This window comes from Hylaeus anthracinus, unplaced genomic scaffold (assembly GCF_026225885.1).
Source record: "Hylaeus anthracinus isolate JK02 unplaced genomic scaffold, UHH_iyHylAnth1.0_haploid 5, whole genome shotgun sequence".
Lineage (NCBI taxonomy): Eukaryota > Metazoa > Arthropoda > Insecta > Hymenoptera > Colletidae > Hylaeus > Hylaeus anthracinus.
In genome coordinates, this window is record NW_026535322.1 from 11,028,727 (window position 1) to 11,053,907 (window position 25,181).

General features: G+C 39.2%; 5 protein-coding genes across 10 annotated transcripts in view; 2 read left to right on the top strand and 3 right to left on the bottom strand.

The window, feature by feature from the left end:
• The window catches only part of LOC128896021 (fasciculation and elongation protein zeta-2), a 40,095-nt gene extending 28,656 nt beyond the window's left edge, over positions 1-11,439 (bottom strand). The window contains exon 1 of the mRNA XM_054159144.1: positions 11,334-11,439. The gene's annotated coding sequence lies outside the window, so the exon portion shown is untranslated. The remainder of the gene's footprint in view (positions 1-11,333) is intronic.
• The window catches only part of LOC128896024 (arylalkylamine N-acetyltransferase 1-like), a 17,129-nt gene extending 4,879 nt beyond the window's left edge, over positions 1-12,250 (top strand). For 3 of the 4 annotated variants that reach the window (XM_054159154.1, XM_054159155.1, XM_054159152.1), the window contains exons 2-4: positions 8,644-8,911; positions 10,858-11,074; positions 11,353-12,250. In XM_054159154.1, coding sequence (XP_054015129.1) covers positions 8,677-8,911; positions 10,858-11,074; positions 11,353-11,551 — 651 coding nt within the window. In that variant the 5' untranslated portion in view covers positions 8,644-8,676 and the 3' untranslated portion in view covers positions 11,552-12,250. Of the gene's footprint in view, positions 1-6,121; positions 6,585-8,643; positions 8,912-10,857; positions 11,075-11,352 lie in introns of those variants that run through there. The other variant, XM_054159153.1, reaches the window with a different exon arrangement.
• A 102-nt stretch (positions 12,251-12,352) lies between these two features.
• LOC128896030 (dnaJ-like protein MG002 homolog) lies at positions 12,353-13,960 on the bottom strand. The gene is made up of 4 exons (XM_054159163.1): positions 13,589-13,960; positions 13,422-13,512; positions 13,060-13,250; positions 12,353-12,975 (listed from the first exon to the last, which is right to left on the bottom strand). Exons 1-4 carry the CDS (start codon positions 13,666-13,668, stop codon positions 12,693-12,695), a joined length of 645 nt encoding a protein of 214 aa, XP_054015138.1. The 5' UTR covers positions 13,669-13,960; the 3' UTR covers positions 12,353-12,692.
• A 150-nt stretch (positions 13,961-14,110) lies between these two features.
• LOC128896014 (alpha-(1,6)-fucosyltransferase) lies at positions 14,111-17,843 on the bottom strand. Its single transcript, XM_054159125.1, has 6 exons — positions 17,680-17,843; positions 16,988-17,274; positions 16,713-16,886; positions 16,410-16,628; positions 16,263-16,344; positions 14,111-16,186 (listed from the first exon to the last, which is right to left on the bottom strand). The coding sequence occupies exons 2-6, from the start codon at positions 17,221-17,223 to the stop codon at positions 15,125-15,127; spliced, it is 1,773 nt and encodes a 590-aa protein (XP_054015100.1). The 5' UTR covers positions 17,224-17,274; positions 17,680-17,843; the 3' UTR covers positions 14,111-15,124.
• Positions 17,844-18,085: 242 nt separating this feature from the next.
• The window catches only part of LOC128896017 (pumilio homolog 1-like), a 100,994-nt gene continuing 93,898 nt past the window's right edge, over positions 18,086-25,181 (top strand). Inside the window, exons 1-4 of one of the 3 annotated variants that reach the window (XM_054159132.1) lie at positions 18,086-19,033; positions 20,600-20,821; positions 20,930-21,058; positions 21,257-21,379. In XM_054159132.1, the coding sequence (XP_054015107.1) occupies positions 19,001-19,033; positions 20,600-20,821; positions 20,930-21,058; positions 21,257-21,379 (507 nt within the window). In that variant the 5' untranslated portion in view covers positions 18,086-19,000. Of the gene's footprint in view, positions 19,864-20,599; positions 20,822-20,929; positions 21,059-21,256; positions 21,380-25,181 lie in introns of all 3 variants that reach the window. The other 2 variants (XM_054159133.1, XM_054159131.1) reach the window with 2 other exon arrangements.

The window sequence follows — 25,181 nt, forward strand, 5'->3', positions numbered from 1 at the left end:
ACTTGACACATGTACATGTTTATTTATAACGAGTATTTGCAAACATCACAAACGTGTCATTCAATTTAGACAAAGGTCTATTAAAGAAATTTGTGTCAATTAAATTATAGGTTAAATGTTTCCAAATAAATGTTTCCAAATAAATGCTTCGTTATAAATACGAACACATTTCGATTTGCGATCGTATATTCGATAGGTTATCAAGAAAGATTAATCTGTGCCAAGTTTCGAGTCCCTATATCGACTGATGGCCCATCAGTGGTGGGGGAGTAAACAGGAAAAAATAAAGATCACGTTTTCGATTAATTTCTCTCGTCCTGTTGCACGAAAAGTTTTGAAAAAAATCAGCTATATTTCAGTTCGCGAGTTACATGTTCCTGAATTTTTTCAGATTTTTTGATTCAAAATCCAAACTGTGACAGGAAGTGTATATTACCGTTACTATTATCCTCAATTTTCTTCATATTTTTGGACGTGGCGCGCCGTAGTTGGAAAAATCAAAAACCGATTTTCTTTAGCTGTTTCGGTGTGTTAGAGTAACTCGTATACAGTATGTTTGTATACTTTGTACGAAATACACAATTTTTAATGTTTCGATATTAATCGAAACAGTACATGTATTAAGAATGTCTTCAACAGACACAGAGGGCACGAATACTCATACAGCCGGCTGTGTAAACTCACGAAAAGCATACTTATTCTTACGTCGATTGATTTTCAGTAATGTATCCAGTTCACGTTACTCGGTGTCCTAAATAACAGTACACTCGATACGCGTATCCTTCTGTGCCTTTCCAAGCGATTCAGTCCCGCGGTCGAGCGAGGAGGTCTCGCGAATGGTTCACGGCTGCGGAATCATCGACGATGAATAATTATTACTATCTGGAAACGTGACGGCTCGCCAAAGCACGGCGGAGCTTGTGAGAACGTCGATGCCAGTAGTAACTTCAAAATAAATCACATCCGATGAATCAATCTCGCTCCTCCTCGCAAAGGCTCCGCTGCTGTGCTCCCTTTCAACGCCGATGTCGCTCGTCGGGGATCGAACAGCTCGGATACTTATCTGCGAGCAACGTATGCTAATATGGAAAGCACATGGGAAGTCGTTCGTTGACGCAGACAGTCCGCGTCGATCGGAACGAGAGAAGCGATAAAATTTCCCTCTTGCACGCCGTTTCCTCGTTGACGACGAGACACCGTTGCTCGAGGTTGCCACCCGTTGTTATCGCGTTTCATCTCGAAACCGGTCGCGTGGTTTGCTACAAATTAGTCGACGATAGGCGCGAAAAATGACCGGACACAATGTAACGGCACGCGATGAAAAAATCAGATAAAGAAACGCGAAAGGTCAGCGTCGCACGGTGGCAGCAATCGTAATATCGTTGTATCGTTAGATGAGCAGTCCTAGCCGTCTGAAATAGGATGCGCGGATAGGGAAACGTCGAACGAGCGGTTATCTTCAATTTTTCTCCGCGTTACGATTATTATCGGTGTGATAAATTGCCGAGGAAAAGGACTTTGAATCTAATTATGCAATCATTAGCGTTGGAGGTATTATTATCTTTTATGTTTCTAACACGCGGTATAGTAAATCGAAGGACTTGGCGAGCGAGGACTCGTACCGCCTAGAATTAGTGGTTTCTCGATAGAAACGATTACTATCTAGCCAATGGACGGTTTAAAAAATCGCATCGGATGCTGCGTATGCACTTGCCTTCATATTCTAGGATATACAAGCAGTTGAGAGTTTTTTAAGACACCGAGCAGCCCGAACCTTTAACCCTTTGCGGTCGTATTAAATTTAGGCATGTCTATTGTTCTGGTCGGAATTAATTTCCGAGGAACGAGCAGTGATACATAATATGCAAGCTTGTGAAAGATAAACAAGATTAATTAATTCTTTTGTGGACTTTAGATACATGTTTACACAATAATGTGTTTTAATGTAACGTTCTTTCGGAACTTTCTTCTTGCCATTTTGGAGTATCGTTTTTGAAATGTTTTAAAGAAACCAGAATGCCTAATTACACTTAATTTGTAAGATATTATTTGGAATTCTATCGAGTATTCTATCAAGTTTCGACTATTTGGTATTTATTACAATCTGTTACAGAAAAAGTAACAATACTCAATATATTTGTCTTTGAAAAATTTAACATGTTACATATTTCACCCACTGGTTCATATGTTCATATATTCTTGTATAACTTCATATAATTACTAACGATCTTTTCATTAATCTTTCCATTAATTTATTATCACACTTTTCAGTTTGCGAAATACAATATAAGATTAGTATGATTCTTTGTTGTGGTGGCTGAGAGCAGACATATGACCAGAACGGTAAAAATGACATATCGCAAAAAATCTTGAGAATGGGACCACCGTGTAGACATGCACTACACGATGCAACAGGTTTCATTCCGATTGGTCAAGCCATCTCGGCGTAATCGGTGAACATACCTTAAAGCAAAAAAAAAAAAGATATACATATCGAATTGAGTATCCTCCTCCTTTTCGAAGTCGGTTAAAAAAGTTTTGGTGGTTGAGAGAAGACATACGACAGCAAAGGGTTAACACGTCGAATGCCAGACTGATTCGCATGGAAAGGTCTGCAGGACTAAAATTTTCTCTCGAGACAATTAGAAATGATAAAACCTGATCCGTCGCGCTTCCATCGCGGAAGTCGTTCAACGTTCGAACGCCCGCTACCAAATCCGGTTCGAATTCTAAGAACGAATGATCGAACGATCGTTATATTTCATTCCGGTGTGTCCGTCAGCGGCTGTGTCGTTTATCGTGCCTCGCGATCAAAGGCTGTTTAGAAACGCGGTGATTGTATCCGCCGTTGTACCTGCGACCGTTCGCAAAGGACTCGACCATAGAAACGCGGGATGTCCCTGTGAGACTGTCTGGAAAAAAGAATGAACGAAAAAATGGGTCAAGAGCTTGACTTCTACCGCGGATGCCAAAGCGACGACGAAGTAGAATGTTTCTTTTTTTCGTTTCGAGTATCTTTCGATAAAGGATACGGGTTTCAACGACGGCCAGGAGTTCCAAACGTCGTGCCTCCTTAGGTATCGCCGCGATTCTACTCGTCCGACCTTCGCCGGTTTAGATTAACGACGATTTCGTGACCGATACTAGTTTCCTGTTTTGTATCGTACAGTGACATTGCGCAATCCACGGGTAAACAACCTGCGTGTCGCTCCTTGAGTTCAAGAATTTCGTTCGCGCCTTCTTTCTTAACACCGCCGTGTCGAACCGCCGATAATGGCTCGCCCGATACTCTTGTCGACATTAACTTATGGAAACCTGAACGAGAAGACAATAAATACGAAGGCGAACAGACCTGCTGGAATTTCCAGACCAGCCATTTGTATTTGTAACGAAGCTTGTCGAGCAACGCTTGGTTTCCTTAACGGAGGTGTCCTCGAGACCACGAATTTCGTAGGTTGTGATATTTTGATTTTTATCGAAGTTACGTTGTACAAGAATGTCGATTAACCCTTTAAGGGGGCACATCGAGAGGACAACGCTAGTTTATCGTCGATTACACAGGATAAACTTACAAGAGCGTAAAATTTGTAAAAGTGTACGATTCCTTGAAGCTTTCTATTCGAATATCACGAAGAATCAAATAAAAACGTGGCACATGTATTAAGATGTACAAGTCAGTATCGTAAATATTCATACCCTCTGTCTATTAACAAAATTTGTTCAAATTAAATGCTAGGTTTGATGTTTCCAAGTGTATGTTTGTATAACACGTTCACACGGGCGCAGCGATTTGTGTTTCTCGGCATGGGGCGGCGTGGTGGTACACGTGATCCGATAGACACGCGAGCGTATGTCACGCCGCCCGGTGAGAAATATTTAGAAAATATTGCAGGCGTGATGAGATATTAATGAAAGAAGCTTCCAGTTAGGTTAGAATGGACCATCTCTCCTGTAAAAGATAAGCGGTAGCGCCACGTTATACAAGGTGGCTGTATAATTTTTCATGAACTTGGCGTCGAGACGCTACCTTGTCTCCAGATAAGTATGAGCCACCGATGCTATGAAAAAAGTATCTAAAGCATGTGGCTTATTTAAATGTAAGAAAACATATAGTATTATAAATGTAAAGAGATGTATATGCTACGGTGAACATGATAAATGCGGTAATTACGATAAACATATATATTATCACGGTATCGTAGATCGGATAGACGCATTTTTTTGTTAATTTATCGCGGCGTCGCTCAAGAGGCTCGTCACGAGAAGTTTCCGGGTAATCGTTCGAGCTCAGTGCACACAATCTACAAATAATTCATCGACGTGTTGACCGACGCTTCTGTCTACACCGAAAATCAATTAGGCTTTTACAAAGAATCGTTAAACGTTCCCTGGAACACTCATCAACAATTACATCTACTGAATCGTAGTCCGAGATGAAAACTATCGCATCCCTCCAGTCTCCTCGGCCCCCTCCCGTTCCTCAGAAATATATGCAAAGCAACGCGCGAAGCTTTTTAGAGTTATTAGCAGTAGCGTTAGACAAATTCATGACGGAATGGCTTTATATAGCGTTCCAGGCTAGAAGACCCCCCTCGACGCTCGTTAATTGTCGCCAGAGCGCGTTTGATGCTCGCATTAATTACACCGCGTGACGCGAACCGAGACGATTCCGATGTCGTACTTCATTACCTTCGGGGAACAACGTGTTCGAGGATACGCGGGTTAATTGGTATCGTTCGTTCTTGCACCGTCCTCACATGCGACAGGGTCTCATAACGTTAACCGATCGAGGAGGCTAGCAATTTTCCCCCCTCGTTTCCCCGGATTTCTATTAAACGGCGATCGCGTGCGGGAAACGAAGCCGAACGTGTTCCCTGCCCCGTGCACGTTACTTCGTGTCGTTTCATTTGCATCGAGCGATATCGAATGATAAAGCGGGAACAAGCCACGGTACAAATCTGTCCTGAACATTAGATTTTCCCTCGGCACGGTTCTGTCCAGAGTGAGTTACGACGGGATGCTCGCCACCGAGCGACGTCGGTGAGAACAGCTAGTTTAGAGATAGAAAAGGAAACCACGAGTCGAAACGTTGAAAAGTTGAAACTTGGGAAAATCGTTAACCCTTTGCGCTCGAGAGGTGGCTCGTAGTCGCATCTCAACGTGAACTCTTTGGCATTCTATTTTGACGAAGGACTTCCTAGGATGTTCACCTCTGAAACGAAGGAACAGCCTTTGTCGCGTTGCGAGTATTGCGAGAATGCGTGGACGATAAGGACGCGAGGTGCGAAGAAAGAGTGTTTAGAATAGTTTAGATCGGGCGACACTTGAACGAGTGTTTGAACGAAGCGAACGGATACGACGGAGAGAGAGCATGGTGTGAAATGTATGTGTGAAAGATTGTAAGAGGGATGCATTTTGAAAGAAGTTAGTTAGGCAGTCGTAAACGAACAGGCACGGTGTGCGCATCGATCGAAGATTCACTGAAACGACGTACGAGGTTCAGCCATCCAAATTAACTGCGGTTGAAAACGCATACACAACAGCCTTTGCAAAAATAGACGTAGAATGTGAACGAAAAATATGCACAAATGAGAAAGAAATGTGTGGTAGAACTTGGATCGTTGCGTGGGTTGACTAGTGGAGGGGATGATGGTAGCTAAACTACTACGATTGAGTGGATGACCACAATTCAAACAAATCATAATAAACAACGTACTCTGATCGTTGTAACTATGCCCTATGTTATTGACTCGATGAACAGTTTCGTTTCGCATAATTTATTAACAAAATTATCGAAGAAGTCGAAAAGGAGCCAGAAAGGAGTCTTGGAAGTTGAAGGAACGTGTATGAGCGACCAACTGTGCGCGCGCGTGCACGAAGCGTTATGTAAAGTATCTTTTCCGGTTCTAAAAGATGCAAAACGTTTCTTCTTAAAAATATTCGTTCTCCAGGGGAGGGAGGGAGGGTGGGGGTGGGGTGGGGGGAAATGAGCGATCGCCTTGAACGAGGATACCGGATAAAAATGTTTAAACGGGGAGAGCGATCGCGTAGGTACCGTGACCGCGATGGTCTCGATCGGCTGGTAGCCTAAACTATATTTGCCTGTCCCTGTAAGAATGGCTTTTGCCGGTACTGAGCGTATATAAGACAGACGACGTCCTATCACAAAGCGCAGTGTTAGATTACCACGTCGTCGTCAACAACTGGCATCGTGTTATTGGCATAGGCTCCGGGTGTTTTCGCATTCAGTGACCTGCCGAGACTGGCAACATTTTGTTCTATCGATAAGCATATCGAATCGTCGAACAGTGATCCATCAAATAATCGTACAGATCTGTTCTCATTTTGGGAAATCTTTGCTCGGTACTCGCGGTCCTCGTCGAGATCAGAACCCTGCCCGTCTCCGTTAGTCGAGAGAGAATTCGATCGTCGTTCCCGAGAATTTTGCGAATCGAACGTTCGTCACGAATTTATTCGTCATGGAAGCGATGCTGGCCTCCAATATGGGAAGCTCCGATCGTGTCGATGGGAGCAAGGTGCAGACCAACTTTGCGAAAGATATCCAGAAAAATAAGAAGTACACGGTAAGCACGCCAATGTTTATATTAGGTCGTCCCATAAGCTCGTCCTGAAGACTGTGTCAATATTTAATAAAAAAAAAAAAAAAAAAATGTACAGAAATGTGACGGTATAATAACTACAGTCAGTGTGAGAAGTATTCGTACAACAACCAATTTGAAATAAATACTAATAAGAATATCCTCGTGGCCAAGAAGTGGGTTCGAGTGAACAAAGGATCGAAAATAATGAATTTCTGAAGAAGTTATAAGATTTTGTTTCTAAATCAAACATAAATTGTAAGGAGTATATTTCACTGGAAGACTGAACGACATGTGCACTTTTCGCTGAAAATTTGTTATCTGAGGTCATGAATAGTCGATAGCGCTACACAACATTGAAATTGTTCGGCGTAGAACGTCGCGTAAACATTCTCCTATTCAAACGCATAACGTCAGAGCTAATCTACTTTTGTTTACTTGTTTCGGGCTCAAACTTGTTTGAATAACTTCGAAACAGAGGTCACACAAGGGACTCGGAACGACCCCGGATGTCGAACTCTGTAGAAGTCATCCTAAGGTTAACTGCCAGCAGTCTAACAGCGGTCGTAGATTCTACTAGCGGTCATAGAAAAGACGATCTTACGATGTCCTTAATTTCCTCGTTGCATCCAACTAAGTACGCGTAGAAAACAATTTATGATTGTTACAGTCGCGATTGTATGGTCGATAAAGCAAAGGAACGAGCACGTCGCTAACGTTGCGGCTGTCTCTAGCACGGGACAAGGTGAGACGTCGCTACAGGAAGTTAATAATTGTAAATTGGCATCTAGCAAAATTCTATTATTCGCTGAGACGCATCTGCGATGTGATGCAATCGAAAACACAACCGCGAGAATCGTCTTCTCGTCGATATTTAACGACCAACAATTTTCATCCGTATCTGCACATCAGAAACTATCGAGCCATAACATTTTCACGCGTTCACGTCGGCGATGCTATTTGTGTTTATCGCCATGGGACGGCGCGATTGTACACGCCATCTGATAGACACGCGAGCGTGAGCCATCGGTGGTACACGCCGACGTGAACCGGTTCAGTAGAAATGGAAAAAAAAAATTAATATTAACAGCCCTCGTCAAGCTTCCACGCTTCTAAAAGTAAAAGTAATAAATGGGAATTCGGTGGTAAAAGTAGAATATTTTACATAAAAATTCTACTTGAAAATTAATCTTAATTTATCAGTTTCCATGACAAAATGGAGAAACTAGTCCCGCGATGCTCGTAAGCATTTTCTTCATTTCGATTCACGTCTTCCTTTCCCTCTCTACAAAGAGTTGTTAAATCTGTCAAGAGTTTTCCTCTCCGAGAAAATGGAAGATACTCGACGCAAGCCGCGGCACCAGGCCACCGCTAATTGCAGCGCGTGAAAGCGCTAATTCAATTCTCGCGGTTGCGAAAACAACGAATCGTTGTTATTGTCAATGTTGCATCGGGTTACATTTTCCATGCGCACAAGTTGCGTTGCACGATATACTGTTACCGAGAATTCGTACGATCAGATACGACTGGGTTGCCTGAACCGCAACGGTACATTGCGTTGGTGAAATCGCCAGATCCTATTGGCGAGCGTTCTTTCGAACATATCAATGAACAATCCCCGTGGGAATCGAGCAAAAAAAGTACATACAGTATGCGTGGCTTATCATATTCAAACATAAATAAGTCAACGGTCGTATGGATAAAGCACAGAGTGGCGCATTATTATGATCAGGAGCGTTGCTAGACTTTTTGCCGGCAGGGTGCGAGTTCATTTTGTGATCTTCTCGCCAAAAATTACGAAGGATCCTGTCTAAGAGGCGCCGTGGTTATTCTTTCCATTTCTTGGAACTGCTGGCCTCGTGGGGGAGATGCAAGAGACGCTTGAATGCAACCCAGCGTCTCTTAAACAGGATTCCGATGATACTCTAAAATGAAACAGAAACAAATTCTAACTTTCATTTACGCAGCAGAAAAGAATTGAAATTATGTACTCTGTTCTGTTTAAAAGAAACAATTTCGCAAGGATAGCCATGGTCTTTTTCAGCTGGCAGATTCGTCGGACAGGGAAAGCGTTGGCATGGACTATCACATCCAAACGATCACCAAGGATGACAAGCTCAGGATACTCAAGTTCCTCAGGAGGTTCTTCTTCAGGGACGAACCTCTCAATCACTCGATCCAGCTGATACCCGAGGGCGAGGACAGCACCTGCTTAGAACTTGAGGAGTACTGCAGCATGTCCGCCGTCGAGAACAATCTCAGCCTCATGGCGGTCTCGACCAGCGGCGCCATTGTTGGTGTCATGTTAAACGGTGAGGATCCAACGCTAACGGTCAACTTTGTCAGTCAAAGTGCGTTGTTTTCGTCGTTCATTGAGTTATTTCCGAGGAAACCGTCGTGCCACGGATCTGTTTACATAGTCTCTGGGTGCATCTGGATTAATCTCACGATCTCGTGACCAAGAATGTGTTATTCGCGTCGGAAAACGATGACACACCGATCTGAAACGCTCGACGAGCACGAAACGATGACGAATCGCTTGTCGCGACGAATTTTCGTTACCATTTGAATATCAGTTTCAATTCACGGAAACCGAAGCAGCGGTCTGCTAAATCCGGTCATGTTCGAATCCATTAGGCTCGTTGTCGGCCGAACTGTTTGAGTTTTCTTTGAAGTGCGACAAGGAATGTTTTGTTAACAAATCGTGGCAGTTACGCAGCGATTGGATGAAATTGAGGTCGTTTGCATCACAAGGAAAAGTGGAAAATTTGTCTTGATTGTATTTGAATAAGAATATTTCAAAACGTACGAAAAATGAAAGTAACTTTGTTTATCGTTGTCCTCTTTTGGGAAGGGGGATAATCAAATTACTAAATTCATTATGACACTTTTGAACACCACTGTAGTCGCACGCGATGCTCTTGGAGGCCGGTGCTGTTTGATTCTAAATAGATCAGAGGCGGTGATAACGAGTAATCGCGATGGGAAGGCCTTGTAAATCGGTTAACAGTTTTTTTCCCCCCCATCGAAACACACGCAAACAGCTGTCGTCACAGCAGGTCGCAAAAATCTGATGGAAAAATAGGTGCGAAAGCGGTGGGGGTGGGCACACCTACTACGAAACGGTACCGTTCAATCGTTACATAAATTACTTATGCGAGTACCGAGCAAGAGTGAGGCTCATTAATCGCTACCGGTTGTCGCAACTCCGGTAATTACATTAATCTCTCGACAGATCCAGTTAGTCGTGTGTTATTGAGATTAAAAAGTCAACTTGATGTACATAAAAATACGCGACGATAAAAATCCATTGCATCGGGTGTTCTTCGCGAACGAACAATTATTTGCGGAAATTTTTATTCGATTAAATTCGACAGCCTATATGTATACTTCGTTGGGGCATAAGGGACAACTAAACGAAATTCCATCTATATTGGGGGAAAATAGGAGGAATTATAAAAATATCACAAACATACAGATTTTTAATTTTATATCATTAATAATTACACGCTGGACAGTATCGCGTCAGGTGCAAAACGTTCGCGAACTATCATTTCGAATGCAACACGGATGTTAAGGAGTTGCGTTCGACGTCAGCTCCCGAGACTAATGACTAATTTCCTTACAATGATGTGCTCAGGTTAGAGTAATTGAACAGGTAATTGCCATTAATAGCACACCTTGGTTGTCCGTTTTAATTATTCGAACGACTCTCCTTAACCTTTCACTTGGAATTTTGCGAGGGAAAGAATAATAAAAATATCATCGAATGAAAAAAAGAAAAATAAAAGTAAAATTATATCGACGATAGAGATCGAGAAATTTGGCAGAAAATGGCGCGAGTCATTGGTTTACTAGTAGAGATGATATTGATCTGAATTCGTTATTCGTGTCCAGCATGTACATATAGAGAAACTTTATGCTTCATGGTAATCAGAGACCTTTAGAATAGAATATAGATACTCATTGCCATTCACTGTAATTTATGTAAATCGGTACATGCTATAAGAACTCATGACTTCTAACAATGTTTCTTATTAGTCGCTTGTAGCGCACCACTCACGATATGCTGAACTAACGCGTAATCGTATTAAGATCGTATAGTCTCCTAGGTTACAGGTCAAAGATGATAATCTTGTCGCTGTTACAAAAATTAGACGATGATATACCGACATACGTTAAATATTTCAAACTGCAGATAACATTAAGATTAAATAATATGGTACCCTCTCCCTAATTATGCTTAATCGTTCTGCAGGAAAAGCGGAACCACCGAGCAAAGAAGAACCAGAGTACATAACCAATTGCGAAAATCCAAAGTTCAAAAAGATTCTCAGGCTACTACGTTACGTGGACCAGAACGTAAACCGCGACGAACGATACAGAGGGATGAACGTCCTGGAAATCAGAATTATCTCCGTAGATTCAAGCTGGAGGGGCAAAGGGATTGGCAAGGCTCTCATAGAAAAAGCGATGTAAGAGAGACTATCGAATAAAATCAACGTGTAGCAATTTATTGGTGATGCTTGTTCGATCGAGCATCGAAATGTTTAAATCTAATAGAAAAACAGCCCATCTTTGTAAAGCGCCCCTCTACATATCACGCCACCTACTTACGAACAATCACAATGGCTATAACCTATAAATTTGCTTTGTAATATCGCTAGAATATTCCAAAAATGTTCACGATACAATATTATACCGAAAAAGAACGTTGTAGGAATGTTAACTTACAAATATGTTCACTTTTCAGCGAAATTGGGCGGGAGAAAGACTTTCATTTTGTACGTGCCGACTGTTCATCCTTCTTCTCTGGAAAACTTTGCGCGGGATTGGGCTTTGAACCAACATACGAACTCCCCTACTCGGATTACGTCGACGAAGACGGAAAACCTGTATTTTCACCGGCACTTCCGCACACATCGGTTGTTTCGTACGTTAAGAAATTGTGAACGACAACGAGAACATCAACTATTTCACCGAAACCGAAATCGAGTACCTGTTTAGCAATCGAAGACAACTTCGACAAACGCACTCCAACGTTTCGTACAACTGTTCTTTGTCCGTTCACTTTCGTTTAATCTTTTCTCGACGGCTATTTTAACGTGTTGCTCACTTCCTACACTTTTTCTTAAACGTTTAATTTATTTATTACTTTTATACGAATCAACATGCCGTCGCGATAATCACTTGGTCGTATTGTGTATGAATCGAATTTTTAAAATGGATGCTGCGTTACCAACATTATAAATCAGTGGCGCGACCAGCGATTCTGGGGCTTCGCGTGTTCGTAATTTTAGCGGGAGTTTTTTTTTAGAGGAAAACTAACCTTACCCTTTAAATGTTATATTCTCATTATTTAGTTACGCCACTTGTGCGAATGAAATATTATCCAGTTACAATTCTTTGCATTGTTGGACATTTTTAAAATACAGATTTTGTATTACTACTGTATCGTAGGGAATTTGATTGAATTCAAATAATTCGTAATATTTTCATGACTTACATAGTTTAAAATTTTAGATATAGTAATTTATGTTTTTGTAAATTAGCATAGATATATATCATAATTCCTGATAATGTTTAAACATTACAAAGTTTATGTAACACGAGGCAATCTACTTTTTCCTAATAAACTTTATTACAAACTCGTCCTATCCTACTCAAAATAAATCGAATTCCAATTAAATCTTACTTCGAATTTTGTGTACACTATATCTGAAATAAATGATTAATTCTTGGTGACTATAATGTAAAATATACTTTATTTTATTCAAAAAAATGTATGTTTTGTATTATACAACAAAGAAAATATTTACACATTACAAAAAATATATATCCATTACGTATAACAATCAAAATAAATTATGAAATATACAATCTATATAATACATCTTTAGAAGTCAATGCATGTTATGCAAAAAATTTACACAAAATAACTACTGATTTACTAATTTAGTCTATTCTGGTTATTCGAGACATTGGTTGATCAAGCTTGCTGTTTATTTGGAACAAATCTTAAAAAACGAAACTAAAATTGTTCAGATCTCTGTGTGTCTCAATTAACTGGAATAGACTATATATTACATGACATTATTCATCATTGACATCGAAGTTATAGTGCCTCTGTAACTCGTATAAATAATCCATTTGTTCTAACAATGTTTTCTTTTTAGCATTTTCTTTCATTTGTTGATATTCAATCTCATATAATTTGCTCCTTCTTCTTATATCCTCTCTTGCAGATACTGCAATTAACATCTGTAAAGTGACTGCAAGAAGCATGTTAATTACAAAAAAGATTATTATATTTTTTATAGCTTTTCTAGACATGGGTGTACTATTAGCTCTTCTTGTTTCCCAAGGGGTGTCTCCACTGTAAATAAATTTTATGCGTGGTCAGAGAAATTTTACCTTAATAATAAGTGTCTCGAAACAAATATACATATGTATAACATACGGTTTAAATTCAACACCCATATTATGATAATAATTGTATCTATTAGAAGAATTTTGGTTGTGAGATGTATTGTTGTATCTTAAATTCATATCATACTGCATTCTATCTTCCGTTTTACTCAAAGTTGAATAAGCTTCGTTAATCTTCACAAAATCATTGTGACTTTCTTTATTCCCAACATCAGGATGCATCTAAGTAGAAAATAATGTAAGTAAAAAATTTCATTGGGTAAACATTTAAAGGCCTTATGACTTGTATTATCTGGAAAAAATAATAAACATATGTTGCTGGAGATCTCTGGTGATATCTTTCTAAATAAATAGTATTTTGAAATGCCAAAGCTACTGATTGGAAAGACTCACTTCTTTTGATAATTTAATGTAAGCAGCTCTTATTTGTTTTTGTGTTGCGTTCTCAGAGATGCGTAAAACTTCGTAATGATTGCGTTGTGATCTTTAAAACACATAATGGATTTAAACAAAATAAAAGTAAAGTAAAATATGTTATATAAACTTTTTATGATTCTAACCTTTGCGACACTTTATAATTTCCATAATTACGAACTATTATAGACATTTCGGATTTGTACATGCGAAAAATGTGTGCCATTTTTTTCGAAATCGTTCATGTAATCGTAAATTCACCCATATCAAACTCATTAAACGCAATTAACAAAATATAGTGATAACTCTAACCCAGCAGTTAGTCAAACGATCGAATTTCAAGATTGTACATTTTATAAACGTATCAAATTTATGTGTGAATCATCATTGTAAATTTTTTATCAATTTCAGTATGATTATAGTCGTAAATATGAAACTTAATAAGCAAATTTATTTGTTAATTAGTCAAATTACAATTTATATTCGATTCATTTCAAATCCTACTCCTGTATTTATTATCCGACGCTTACTTCACTTTATTCTTTTTTTCTTCTGTTTTATTAAACATCATTATATATTTATAATTCAATCATTAGTACTTTGACCCAGTAACCTTCGGTTAGTAATTCTGTAATTATTTATTATTATGGTAAGTAAAAAACGATCGATTTCGTGAATTAAATATTTATTTAAAACCAAGTTCAGATTTTATAATATAGTAACAATTCTCATTTGCATTGGTGTATAGTATAAAATATATTACAATATGTATACAGGAAACATCCTTAAATGTATAAGATAGGCCTCAAGCCCAGCTCGATGTCTATGCATTTTATGCTTGTCATATGTAATTTATGCATTACTTCTTATGCGCATTGTATAAGCTCTAGTATCGTCAAAAAATTGTCATGTACATCGATTTCATATTGCATATCTTATGTACAAATTGTACGTTATGACAATATATTGTAACAGATCCTTATCAGGAGATGTGAGATTAACTAGTGATGTGAAGTTCCTAATTTTAATTTACAAAAATTGACGGTATGACGAGATTTCTTATTTTGAAAACATTAGCTTGCTATTGTACATAATGCTTTAATAATGAAATACATTGGCACACATAACCTTTGTCTTTATATTGCGTATTAATTAAAGTAATTAATTTGTATCATATTTTTTTAAATGCATAAGATAAAACAAGAGTAAAACTCGCAGCTTAATACTTCGACATAGTCACGTTATAATAAAATTTCTCATTAAAACAACGATTACAATTTTTTAACTTCGATCAAAATATATAAAAAATATTAAACTATATCATTATAAATCTTTAATTTTGAAATTTATAAATGTTCATTTATAGTCAAATTTGTAAGAAGATCGTAAACATATTAAAAGTTTTTTTTTTTATAATTTTAGTTTGCGAACGTATCTATGTATGGTCTTCTTAAAATTCAACGTACGTATATTCGCTCAAGAAACAGCATAACTTGGTTCTTTCTCTCACAACTCGTGATAGTTTCAGTTTGTGGAAATTAAACCAGTCGTTTGCTAGTAATAAAATATATACATATTCATGATTTCTTTCACTGCTTTTAACAATTTAAATACGAAGGCAAGTTACATTATTTTGCAAGCAATCTGAATATTTTCAAGATCACTACATATTTAAAGTGTATCTACTCGTTTTTGTTTTCATGTAATGGAACGTTTGGATATTTTGGAAAGTCTACAGCATCCACGGGGTTTTTTACTTTAAAACTAGGAAACAAACCCGTCATACTGGTTCTAGTATTATATCCTTTAGAGTAACCATCCCAATGATTTCCAAATACTTCGATCGAATCTCCTACCTTTAGTTCTATTTCACCACTTTTCCTTGGTTTGTGATCTAAAATAGCCTGATGAGGATGCGGATTTTGACCTCCGTAATAATAAATATCGTCCAGTGATGCAAATCTATTATAAGCATCTGGATAATACGTTTGCATTAATTCGTATGCTACACGGCACACTTGGGAACTAAATGTGCATACCAGGTAATCACATTCAGATAAGAGATGTATGTCTATAATTATTCCTTGCAAGGAAGAGTCTGAGTATCTTTTTGCTACCGATGCAGTTTCAGCTATTTCTGGGTCCCCTATTATTTCGTAATTTGGATAACGATCCCTTGCTGTTGTAATTACTTTTGGATCGTCACTGGCCAAAAAAACTCTTTTCACTTCTGGTATAGTTTCAAGTTCATTAAAATAATGCTCAACTTTCACCATATATTCATCTATATCGTGATAAGCGGCTTCGGTTCCAACTTTATCCGTTCTTCGTACATGTATTCCGACGATAGGTTTCTTAAAACCGAGTCTTTCTTTTGCATAGTCTAATGTTTTTCTCACGTGTTCTTGAGGTCGCATTAGATATTTCAGAACTTGACCCACCCACCACACTAACGGATGGCCATGAAGTTTCTCTAATCTGGGAACTAAATCAGCGGGCACGCTTGGCGGTTGATACCTTGGCTTTGGATAAACGTTATCCACAATTGGCAAAGAAATTACTTGCTTAGAAGAATCGCCAGGCCAATTGGCATGTGATACTCCAGTCGTAGATAAACACGTTTCGCTGAGCGGTTTAAAAACAGACTCCCAGCCATCTTTATGATATCTCCAACCCTTAGATTTGATTATTAATGTCCGTTCCGTGCCATAAGCAACCAAGAAGCAGTATGTAATATGATGGATCTAAAATACATGAAAATTTTATTTCTAATTTTTGCATACAAATTTGTTACTTTACACAAAATAAACGTATATTTACCTGACACCCAAATCCACAACCTTTGTTTAGACTGCATACTAACTTTCTTGCTTTGTTGCAATCACTAGGATTTTGTAGATACCTTCAGAAAAATGCGAATATTAGCGTATAGCTTTAATAAATTAGTAGTAACATAAGATTTGTTACCTGAATCTTCTTTGCACAAGGTCAGACAAATCTTTTGCCTCTTTCTTACGCCATTCATTATAGCCGTCTACTTTTGTCAATCTATCAATGTCTATTGTAAGAGATTTTTTATAATCCCAAACATTTTCCAATGTATCTTGGATTTTTTTCTCTCTTTGTTCGTGGCTTAGTTTAACAAAAGTTTTCTTAAGCTTATTTAGCTCTGCGCTAACATAATACCTATCTCAAAAATTAAAGTACTGTATATAATATTCCTATTGTTTAAAATATGTAGACAATATACGTTCCAAATATTATACTTACCAGGTTTCTTGTATATTATTCCTTATCCTTCGTCGTAGTTCTTCATACTCTGCAGAAGGGACACCATGTTTGGTATTATCTTGACGATCCAACAAGTCGTCGTAAAGTGAAACCTTGTCAAGTTTTTCGTGTATGGAACCTAAATGATCTCCTTGAACGGATTTTGACTTTTCTCTGGAAATTATGTTATCCTGTACAACGAAAAGATCACCAGGCTCTTTGTTTTAAACTTCAGATAAATCTGTCTGCTTTTATAATATTTCTTCTAGACTTACCCAAGGACTATATTTTTTAATGCCTCGTTTTGTCTTTTAAGAATTTCAAAATCATTAACCATTTGCGCTAAACGTTGAGCATTTTCTTTGTTCGTAGGACTCTCGCTATTAGACGATAAATTATTAGCCTTAAAGATATGGGATACCGATATAATTAGTACCAAAAGCCATGTAGCTAATACCGCTATTCCTACTTTTCCGAACCAACCAGGTCTTCCTGACCAAAATGTTGCCATTTTATAATGTGGTAGTAGGATCGTTGTATTTAGCGTGTAGCATTACGAAATCTACAATTATAAAATATAAATTTTACAAATACCAATAAACAGTTAGAAACACAGGAAACAATCATTAATAATCCTAAGATAAAGAGCGGAAGTGGCCGGCTCCTATTAAGCGTATTAAAAAGAAAAAGCGAAAACAGTTAAAGTAATAGGGGGAAATAAATAAATCGTTGTTGATAACTTCCGTTCGACGCACACGATCGTACGATGCTCGAGATAACATTCACGGGTAATTTCTAAATAATCTCTACAGACAATTACACCGCCCTATTTATCATCGTAATAAATAAAGCGAACAACAACAAAGAAAGAGATAAATAGCTTCAGTTGTCAAAAAGTTAGTCGATACAAATACTTCGATATACGGATAATTGAATATCGGCTGTTTGAACGAAACGTGATCCTTACCAAATATGTCAACATCTCTATACGAATCTTTTGAACGTACGATAAAAAGACATCTGTTATCACCTATAGCGGGCCATCGAGATAAGACCTCTACATTAAATTGACAAGTTAGTCTTTTTCATATACAGCTACAGTCAGCTACAGTCAGCTACAGTCATTAAACACTGCCTCGTGTGACAGGTGCTGGCAGTGTGAATCACAATTATACGAATCTGTGAACGCATTATGAGGAGTTCACATCGAACAGTCGCGAAATATTTCAACCAATAGCTACACTTGCTTTGCGATGATAAACCAGAGTCGGCTTGAGGGCATGGGACGCCCTACGTATCAGTTTTAGAGCAATCTGAATATTAGGTAGTACAAAATTAAAACTTTTACAATTGTATTATTTATTTATATGGAAAGACAGTGTACATTTCTGATCGATTTTAACAATGAGAAACACAAAGCTTCAACCTGTAATCAACCATTTGTTGATTCTATTAAAAAACATGACACTTTGGACCAAGTACTCGGTTAGCTTATTACTAGAGCCAGCCCTGTGTTGGAGCACGATTGTTACAAACAAAGTTGTTCGCTCGCTCTAAGAAATTCGAAAAGAAATTAGCTGTAGGATATTGTCATTTTCATGAAACGTTCTATTCCTGGTATTACGTGTGTATATACATCTATGTAAAATATTTAGCAAAGTAAACGATTTCATTAATATTTGCAGAAACGACGATAACCCGCGGCTAACTAATTTCAGAACGTGACTTTTATATTAGATGGCGGTAAAAATGGCACGTTTGATTTTAACATGTAACACCGCTATCTATTCGTTTCGTGTGCAATTCTGTCTTATAACCTAGAATCTTGACACATCGTGGACAGCGTTGTGCGAATTGTGAACGGACGATTAACGCCGGGCAAAGTCTACGAATTTTTGTTAAAACATAACAGTGGTATCGACGGATCGCTTATCGAGGTGAACGTAGACATTAAAACGAGAAATCACGTACAGGACGAGCATGAATTGACAGAAATAACGTATTGGCTCTGCATTGTGTCGCGGTATTTCTAAACGCGGGTTGGTTCTTTCTTTACCCGCCTCCTCTCCCCATCCCCTAGACCCCTTCTGAAAATCGCGCAGCATCCTTGCGCGCGAAACACGCGTATGCCGGGTGGACGCACATTGTGTGCCTGTACTTCGTTGTAGATACCTGTGAATAGTGTATTTTAAGCATTAGTTTTACGAGATGAGTGCGTGAAAAACCGAGTCGTTCGTGGTAATCGCGAGGAGTACGAATAACACCGAATCGAACGGTCACGATATCGTATGACTGGTCGGCGCAGCAGTCACCGCGGTGAGGTAAAACTCGTACCCGTGTGTCGAAAGACGTAACCACCATTAATTGTACCCCGTCGTGTTTCGGGACATTCCCAACGATTGGCGTTCTCGAACGACACGGCGCATACGAATTTCGCGTATCTCTCGATATTCCTTTCCCCCCTTTGCTTGTCCTACCCCTAATTTCCTTTCCGTCGGTGAACAAGCACTCGTCGTTTTTTGTATGTTTCATTCCTTTTTTTTTTTCCACGTCCATCGACATCCCCCCAGTTTCGTTCGTTCGTCGGCAGAGCAGCAGTTGTGCCGATTGGTAAAATTCGAGAGGCTCCGACTCGAAGCGAGTCGCGTTCGTTGGACGATTCTCTTTGTGTTCGCAGTTACGTTTTTCGTGTCGTCCGACAGTGTTGTCAAAAATCCGGCAGCACCGCTCGCGGCCAGCTGCCATTGCTGTACACTGTCTGGCGTTCTTGGTCGCGGCATCGTAATAAATATCGTTATTCACGGTGGTGATCCGTCTACCTCGTTGCCGTCGTGTTCGTCGTCAGCATCGTCGTCGTGGAAACAACGGAAGATGCCGCACTGATTGAGAGTCGCACGTTTCGGAGCATGTTCGTGGTACAGACGTAGCTGGGGCGATTCTACCTTTGGCTCCGGACGCCGGTTCTGAGCGAGCTAACCTTCGCGTCGGGGGTTCCTCTTATCTGTCGGATCGTCGATCATCGGTGCCCGTGGCAGCGGTACAGATTGACAGAACGATGAAGTGGCTCGGTGCGAGTAGCGCTGGTGCTGCGGGTGAACCGGCACCTTCTGTGCAGTTACACCATCCTTCTGCGAACGGACATATACCCGCGGTACGCATCTATTTCGTTACTTTTCATTTCTCTGCTTAGATCGATACGAGTTCGACCGGGAACTCGTTACGTTCCTAACGATTTTACGCGCGATCGAAATATCATAACCTATCTCACGTGTTTCGGAGCAAGGTTTCTCGTTTCACGGAACGTCAATTTTGGAATTTTTTTATCGTATCGTGTTCTATCCGATCGTAATACGTTTCGTTTGATATTCCGACGTGGAACGTAGAAGTGTTCGTTTACGTTGCTGAAACATGGGAAAGGAACTTTTCTATTCTGTATATGCATGGGTATTGCATATGCTTGTGCTTTGTTTGATCCATCATGGCAGAGTATTGTGTAGAAACTGTGATGTTTTGGTTGTATTTGTTGAATTCCTTATCACAGTGAAATTAGAGTAATGTTTTTACCTTGATGGTTTCCTTGTACATGTTGAAAGCAAAAGACTATATATATGTATATATTTCAATGTTCCAAACAATTAATTCCATTATTTTTTTTTTTTACAAAGAATAAGTAAAACAATAGTAGATAGATTCTGTACATATTGATAAGATTCAGTACCGTGATGAATCAAGTCGTGCTACAGTATAATGATAGAATATTTTAAATAGATCGAGGGCAATAGCATTTACGTATTAATCATTTCGGAACAGTTGTTATTGTTCTAATTCCACAAAGCAACATACGTTGTCAGTAACAAAGACAAACTTCTTGTTTCTTTTATCAATAGGATGGAGAGCAATGCGGACAAGTAATGGCTGGTGGTGATAGTATGCGTATACAACCCGGTCAAACGCATCAAATAGGTGTAAGCAGAACGCAAGATGATGCAATGGTGGGTTACGTGTTCCAACGACCCACAGAACCAGAATTTAATGCCCAATCTTCGAGTTTTCAAACAAAACAAGCCCCGCGTGCGTGGGCTCTTGCAGACGATGCTATAATCGATAATGTAAGTATATCGATAACATAAAATTGGAAATTGGAAATTGAAAGATGGCTTTGTATCGATACTGCAATGGATGATTTAATAATATGCGTGCTTCTTTATGATTTCTAGAATCCAGAGAAATGGAAATATCCCATTACCAAACTGAGTGTACCACAGCAGAATCAACCTCAACAATTGGGATTGCAAACTATGAACAATGTTCATCTTCCCTATGAGATACATCCTATGCAACTAAAAGTGAGTAATACATTCCAAATATGCGGTACTAACAAATGAAGTTTACTTAATTATGACGAAATATAGTTATGATGGAAACAGATAGTTATTTATCAATTTAAAATAATTTGTTTGTACTATTAATACGATCATAGTTATCTGTAAAATTATTCTGTATTATCTCAGTATTAACAGTTTCATTTTATTATGTTTATGTAGAGCGGTGGACCTGGAGCAGAACATTTAGTTTATCTAAATAATCAGATGACAGCTCAGCAACAAGTTGCCCTTTTTCACCATCAGCAACAACAACAACAGCAACAACAGTTTAGGAATGGACAGGTAAGAGTAATTGTTATGTTCAGTATTTGAGTAATATTTAGCGATATGAACTGAGTTTCTATTGTTGTTGCTCGTATGCTCGGCAACTTTTAATATTTTAAATACATTCGGTATTAATTCGAGACAGATGAGTCAGAACATGTGGGCCAAAATAGAACTACAAAAATATTGACGACTACTAGGGATATTTTTTTTTATCTCGAACATGTTACCGCACGTTCAGTTACATATTTAAATTCTCACGTATCAGAAGTGACACCCATAACAAAGTACGAGGATAACCATCTCTATAGCGTATTTTTGTTTCAATTTAAAAATAGAACGTTTTGTTTTAATACTTGGTCATCCGCGTTAGTGTTGACTGTTACGTTAACATTAATTCTCGTTCGAATTAGGATATGTCATTGACACTGACGGTAATACCTGACAATCGGTCAGTTAGAAAGTTCAGTCGATGTGTTGGTTCCTCGTGGAAACTGTGTCAGGGACAGAATTCGGTGGAATAGCAAATTACAAACGTTTCTAGCACGTTTTAAGACGGTGGCCTTCGTTGCTACGAAAGGTCATCGAGATAACAATTTTTGCCCGAAATGTTTCGATTCTTTGCACATTTCGGATATGCTTCGTTTACTCTTAACGTTAGCTCTTCATCGTCGTAATAGACGAAACAAAAATATACAGTAGTTCAGAGTCGCATTAGGAAGAAATGGGCAAAATTCTGATTTAGATAGAAATTCCAAACAACTCGTTGAATAAAAATTAACGAGTAGAGATTTAACTATTTCATTGAATAAAGAACGCCAATAAATTGCTATTAGTTAGCTATTGTTAGTTTTGTGTCTTATCTGTTATTCAAATAAATATTTGCCTATTATTGGAGCATGAATATAGGGGAACGTAGAAAAGTAACCCTTCCACTGGGAAGTCAGACATGTTGAAAATTTGAAAAAGAAAAACGGAAGCATTAGATGAGTAGCTACCCTTACAAATTTATTTATGTGTACAATTTCAAATTTTTCAAATTTAATTTTACAATAATCTCGTTTTGAGCCAAACGAAATATCGCTTTACACGAAATTACATTCGAAATAACGTTACGTCAAAGGTGCTTAGATTTTTCATTGGATCAGGAATTTTCATTGGACAATTAGGCGGGATGAGATTATCACCTAAATTTATTAATACCCATAAATTAAAAGAAGAAGTAACCCTTCGGTCTTCCATTTTCAATAATATAATTCTGGGTTAAAGGAAAGTATACAAAATTAGCGTAATGTCGAAAGTGGGCAGGTCAGGTACAGAATCAAGCGCGATCAAATTTTCATCCGGTCGCCGTGAGAGGTCGTAGAAACGTAGAAGGTAGAGGCTAGGGGAGCGGTGATTGGTCGAGGGTGTTCGCGAGGCGAACCGTGATTGGCAGAGCCTTCGACAGATGGCGCACCAGTCAAGCGTCGTTCTTTGTTTCGGTTAGGAGGGCAGTCTCTGTCGAAGAGAGAGGCCGGTTAACGAAAAATCGAGGAGACGAGACAAGTAAAGAACACCGTGACGACGCCGAGCGTTATTTTAACGCTTGATAACGACGCGTCCCGCGATATGCCAGGACGGACGTGTATTTAGAAAGAAAAACGCGGTAATCGACTCGCCTTCCCCCTGGTAAATAAACGCGAATTCGCGGAGTGAGTGTGCAAAGTGCGCGAGAGGAGAAAGGAGGTGGTAGCGGCGGCGGCGGTGGCGGCGGAGGAGAAGGACGAGGAAGAAGAGAGGAGCATAGGTAGCGGTGGGCAGCATCGAGGCACCCGGAGGTGTCGAACTGTTTGACAGGCGGCCGAACGCTTTTCTTTCTCTCTCTCACTCGCACTGTCGTCCGTAGTGCCGCGATTCCGTATCGTTCAGCGGCGGTGTTGTGTTCTCTGTTCGCGAGAGGTCTGTCCGTCCGTCCTCCGTATATCGGAGAGGAAAAACGAACGTGAAAACAACCGGGAGTGGTGTGTATTATATTCAGTGCCGGCTGAATCGGTACCCAGCGCCCCGACGCCGCGGTTCACCGTACGATCCAAGTCTCGTTTCCCTGCGACGCAGGGTCCTCGGGATTCTACGAATCGGCTCCAAGATAGCCTCGTCCGACGGATAGTGCGTGAAAAAGAGTGTGTGTCGAATTTCTCGTTCGCGTTGTCGGTGTACCACGGGGTTAACGGTGAATCTCTCGGAGGTGACGCGCCGTGCCGAGGGTACCTTGGAGACGGTGGAGAGTTTCGGTGTAGGGTACGGCCAGGGACCGAGCACGAGCACAGGCGACTGGATGAAACCACCGGGGGATCTTTTCCTTTACTGCGACATGAAGGATTTGGGGGCCGACATGGTATTTATTTTTAATACCAGTTTTCTTAAGGGTAAAAAAAACAATAATCCGTGGTTAACGATCGGTCGTATCGAGCGATGCGAGTCGAGATCGAGATTTACTTGGAAATTTTATTTTCGTGGATTTTTGCCTTTTTCGAGGTAATCTCGATGGAAATGAATACAAACATAGGCGCGACGGAGTGTATCTAAGTACGCGTGACGAAACAAACGACCGAATGAAATAGTACCGATTACGTCTTAAAACCTTTGTTCGTATATTTCATTTTAGCTGTCGACGCGATACTTTTGCAGGTTATGTTTCCAACATTTTTACGCTACAACAGAAACCTCCATGTTTACGAAGTGCGAGAGGGACTCGACGCTCGTAGAGATCATTGACGTTGGTCGTGCGAATGCAATTCTTAAAAAAAAAAATATATATATATATATACATGTCGAATCGAGTAACCTCCTCCTTTTCACTTTTTAAAAAATGACATTTGTGTACCGTGAAACCATCTGAGGGAGGATTTTATTTTCTAGAGGTTGACACGGTACTTTATTTTCTTTCGGTTTTGACGGGTCGTTGAAACTTTTGCGCTCTCCATTCTCGACCGATGACACGAGTCGGAAAGCGCGACATATGTAGGTTATGTTTCGACAGTTTTTACTCGCCAACGAAATCCTTCGTGTTTATTTAAATTAAAGCAATCGATGCATTCGTTTTATGTATTCGAATAACGTTTGGATTTACAAGTTTCTTATTATACATCATACGTCTTTCATGCAAATCTCTGTTATTCTTTCGGCGCGCGTTTTATTTTGTCTGTTTTACGAGAAATTGTAACAGGAGTTCTTTTGTTTTTGGCGTATGCAAATGGAGTAAAATCTTCCGTGATAAATTACGGGTACCCTTGGTGATCTGTCACAAAGTCTTATCTTTGATGTCATCCGTCGAACTTGGAACAATCTCGTATCGAATGTCATGTTTGTCCTTCGCAATGAGTAAATTTACTAGTATCTGCTGTCGAGTTGCAGTTCTGCATAATTATATATTGCACTCTTTCTTTTTTTTTCTTTTCCATTATACTTGTAAATTCAAGGTAATACGTTTGGTCTTCACCTTGATTTTTCATGACTGTTTACTTCGTTTACCTAAAATAGAAACACGAACGCAACTGTTGGGTTAAATATTTATTCGTTTTTTTTCGCGTAACATCAACGCCACGAAGATGGATGCATCGTTTTCAGTTTGTTTACATCTTCGCTGATCGAGGAAATTTTGCTTCAAACAGCTCCCGTTAGATGGTAGATCGAAAATGGTTCGTTCTAGAATATTCGTCTTGGCTGTATTAAACTCGGACTTGACGATCGTTATTTTTGTAAAAAGAAATAGGGAAACGTACAATCAACGTCGTTTTTATTTATCGACGATCATTTGGTTATCTAATGTTTGTTTCTC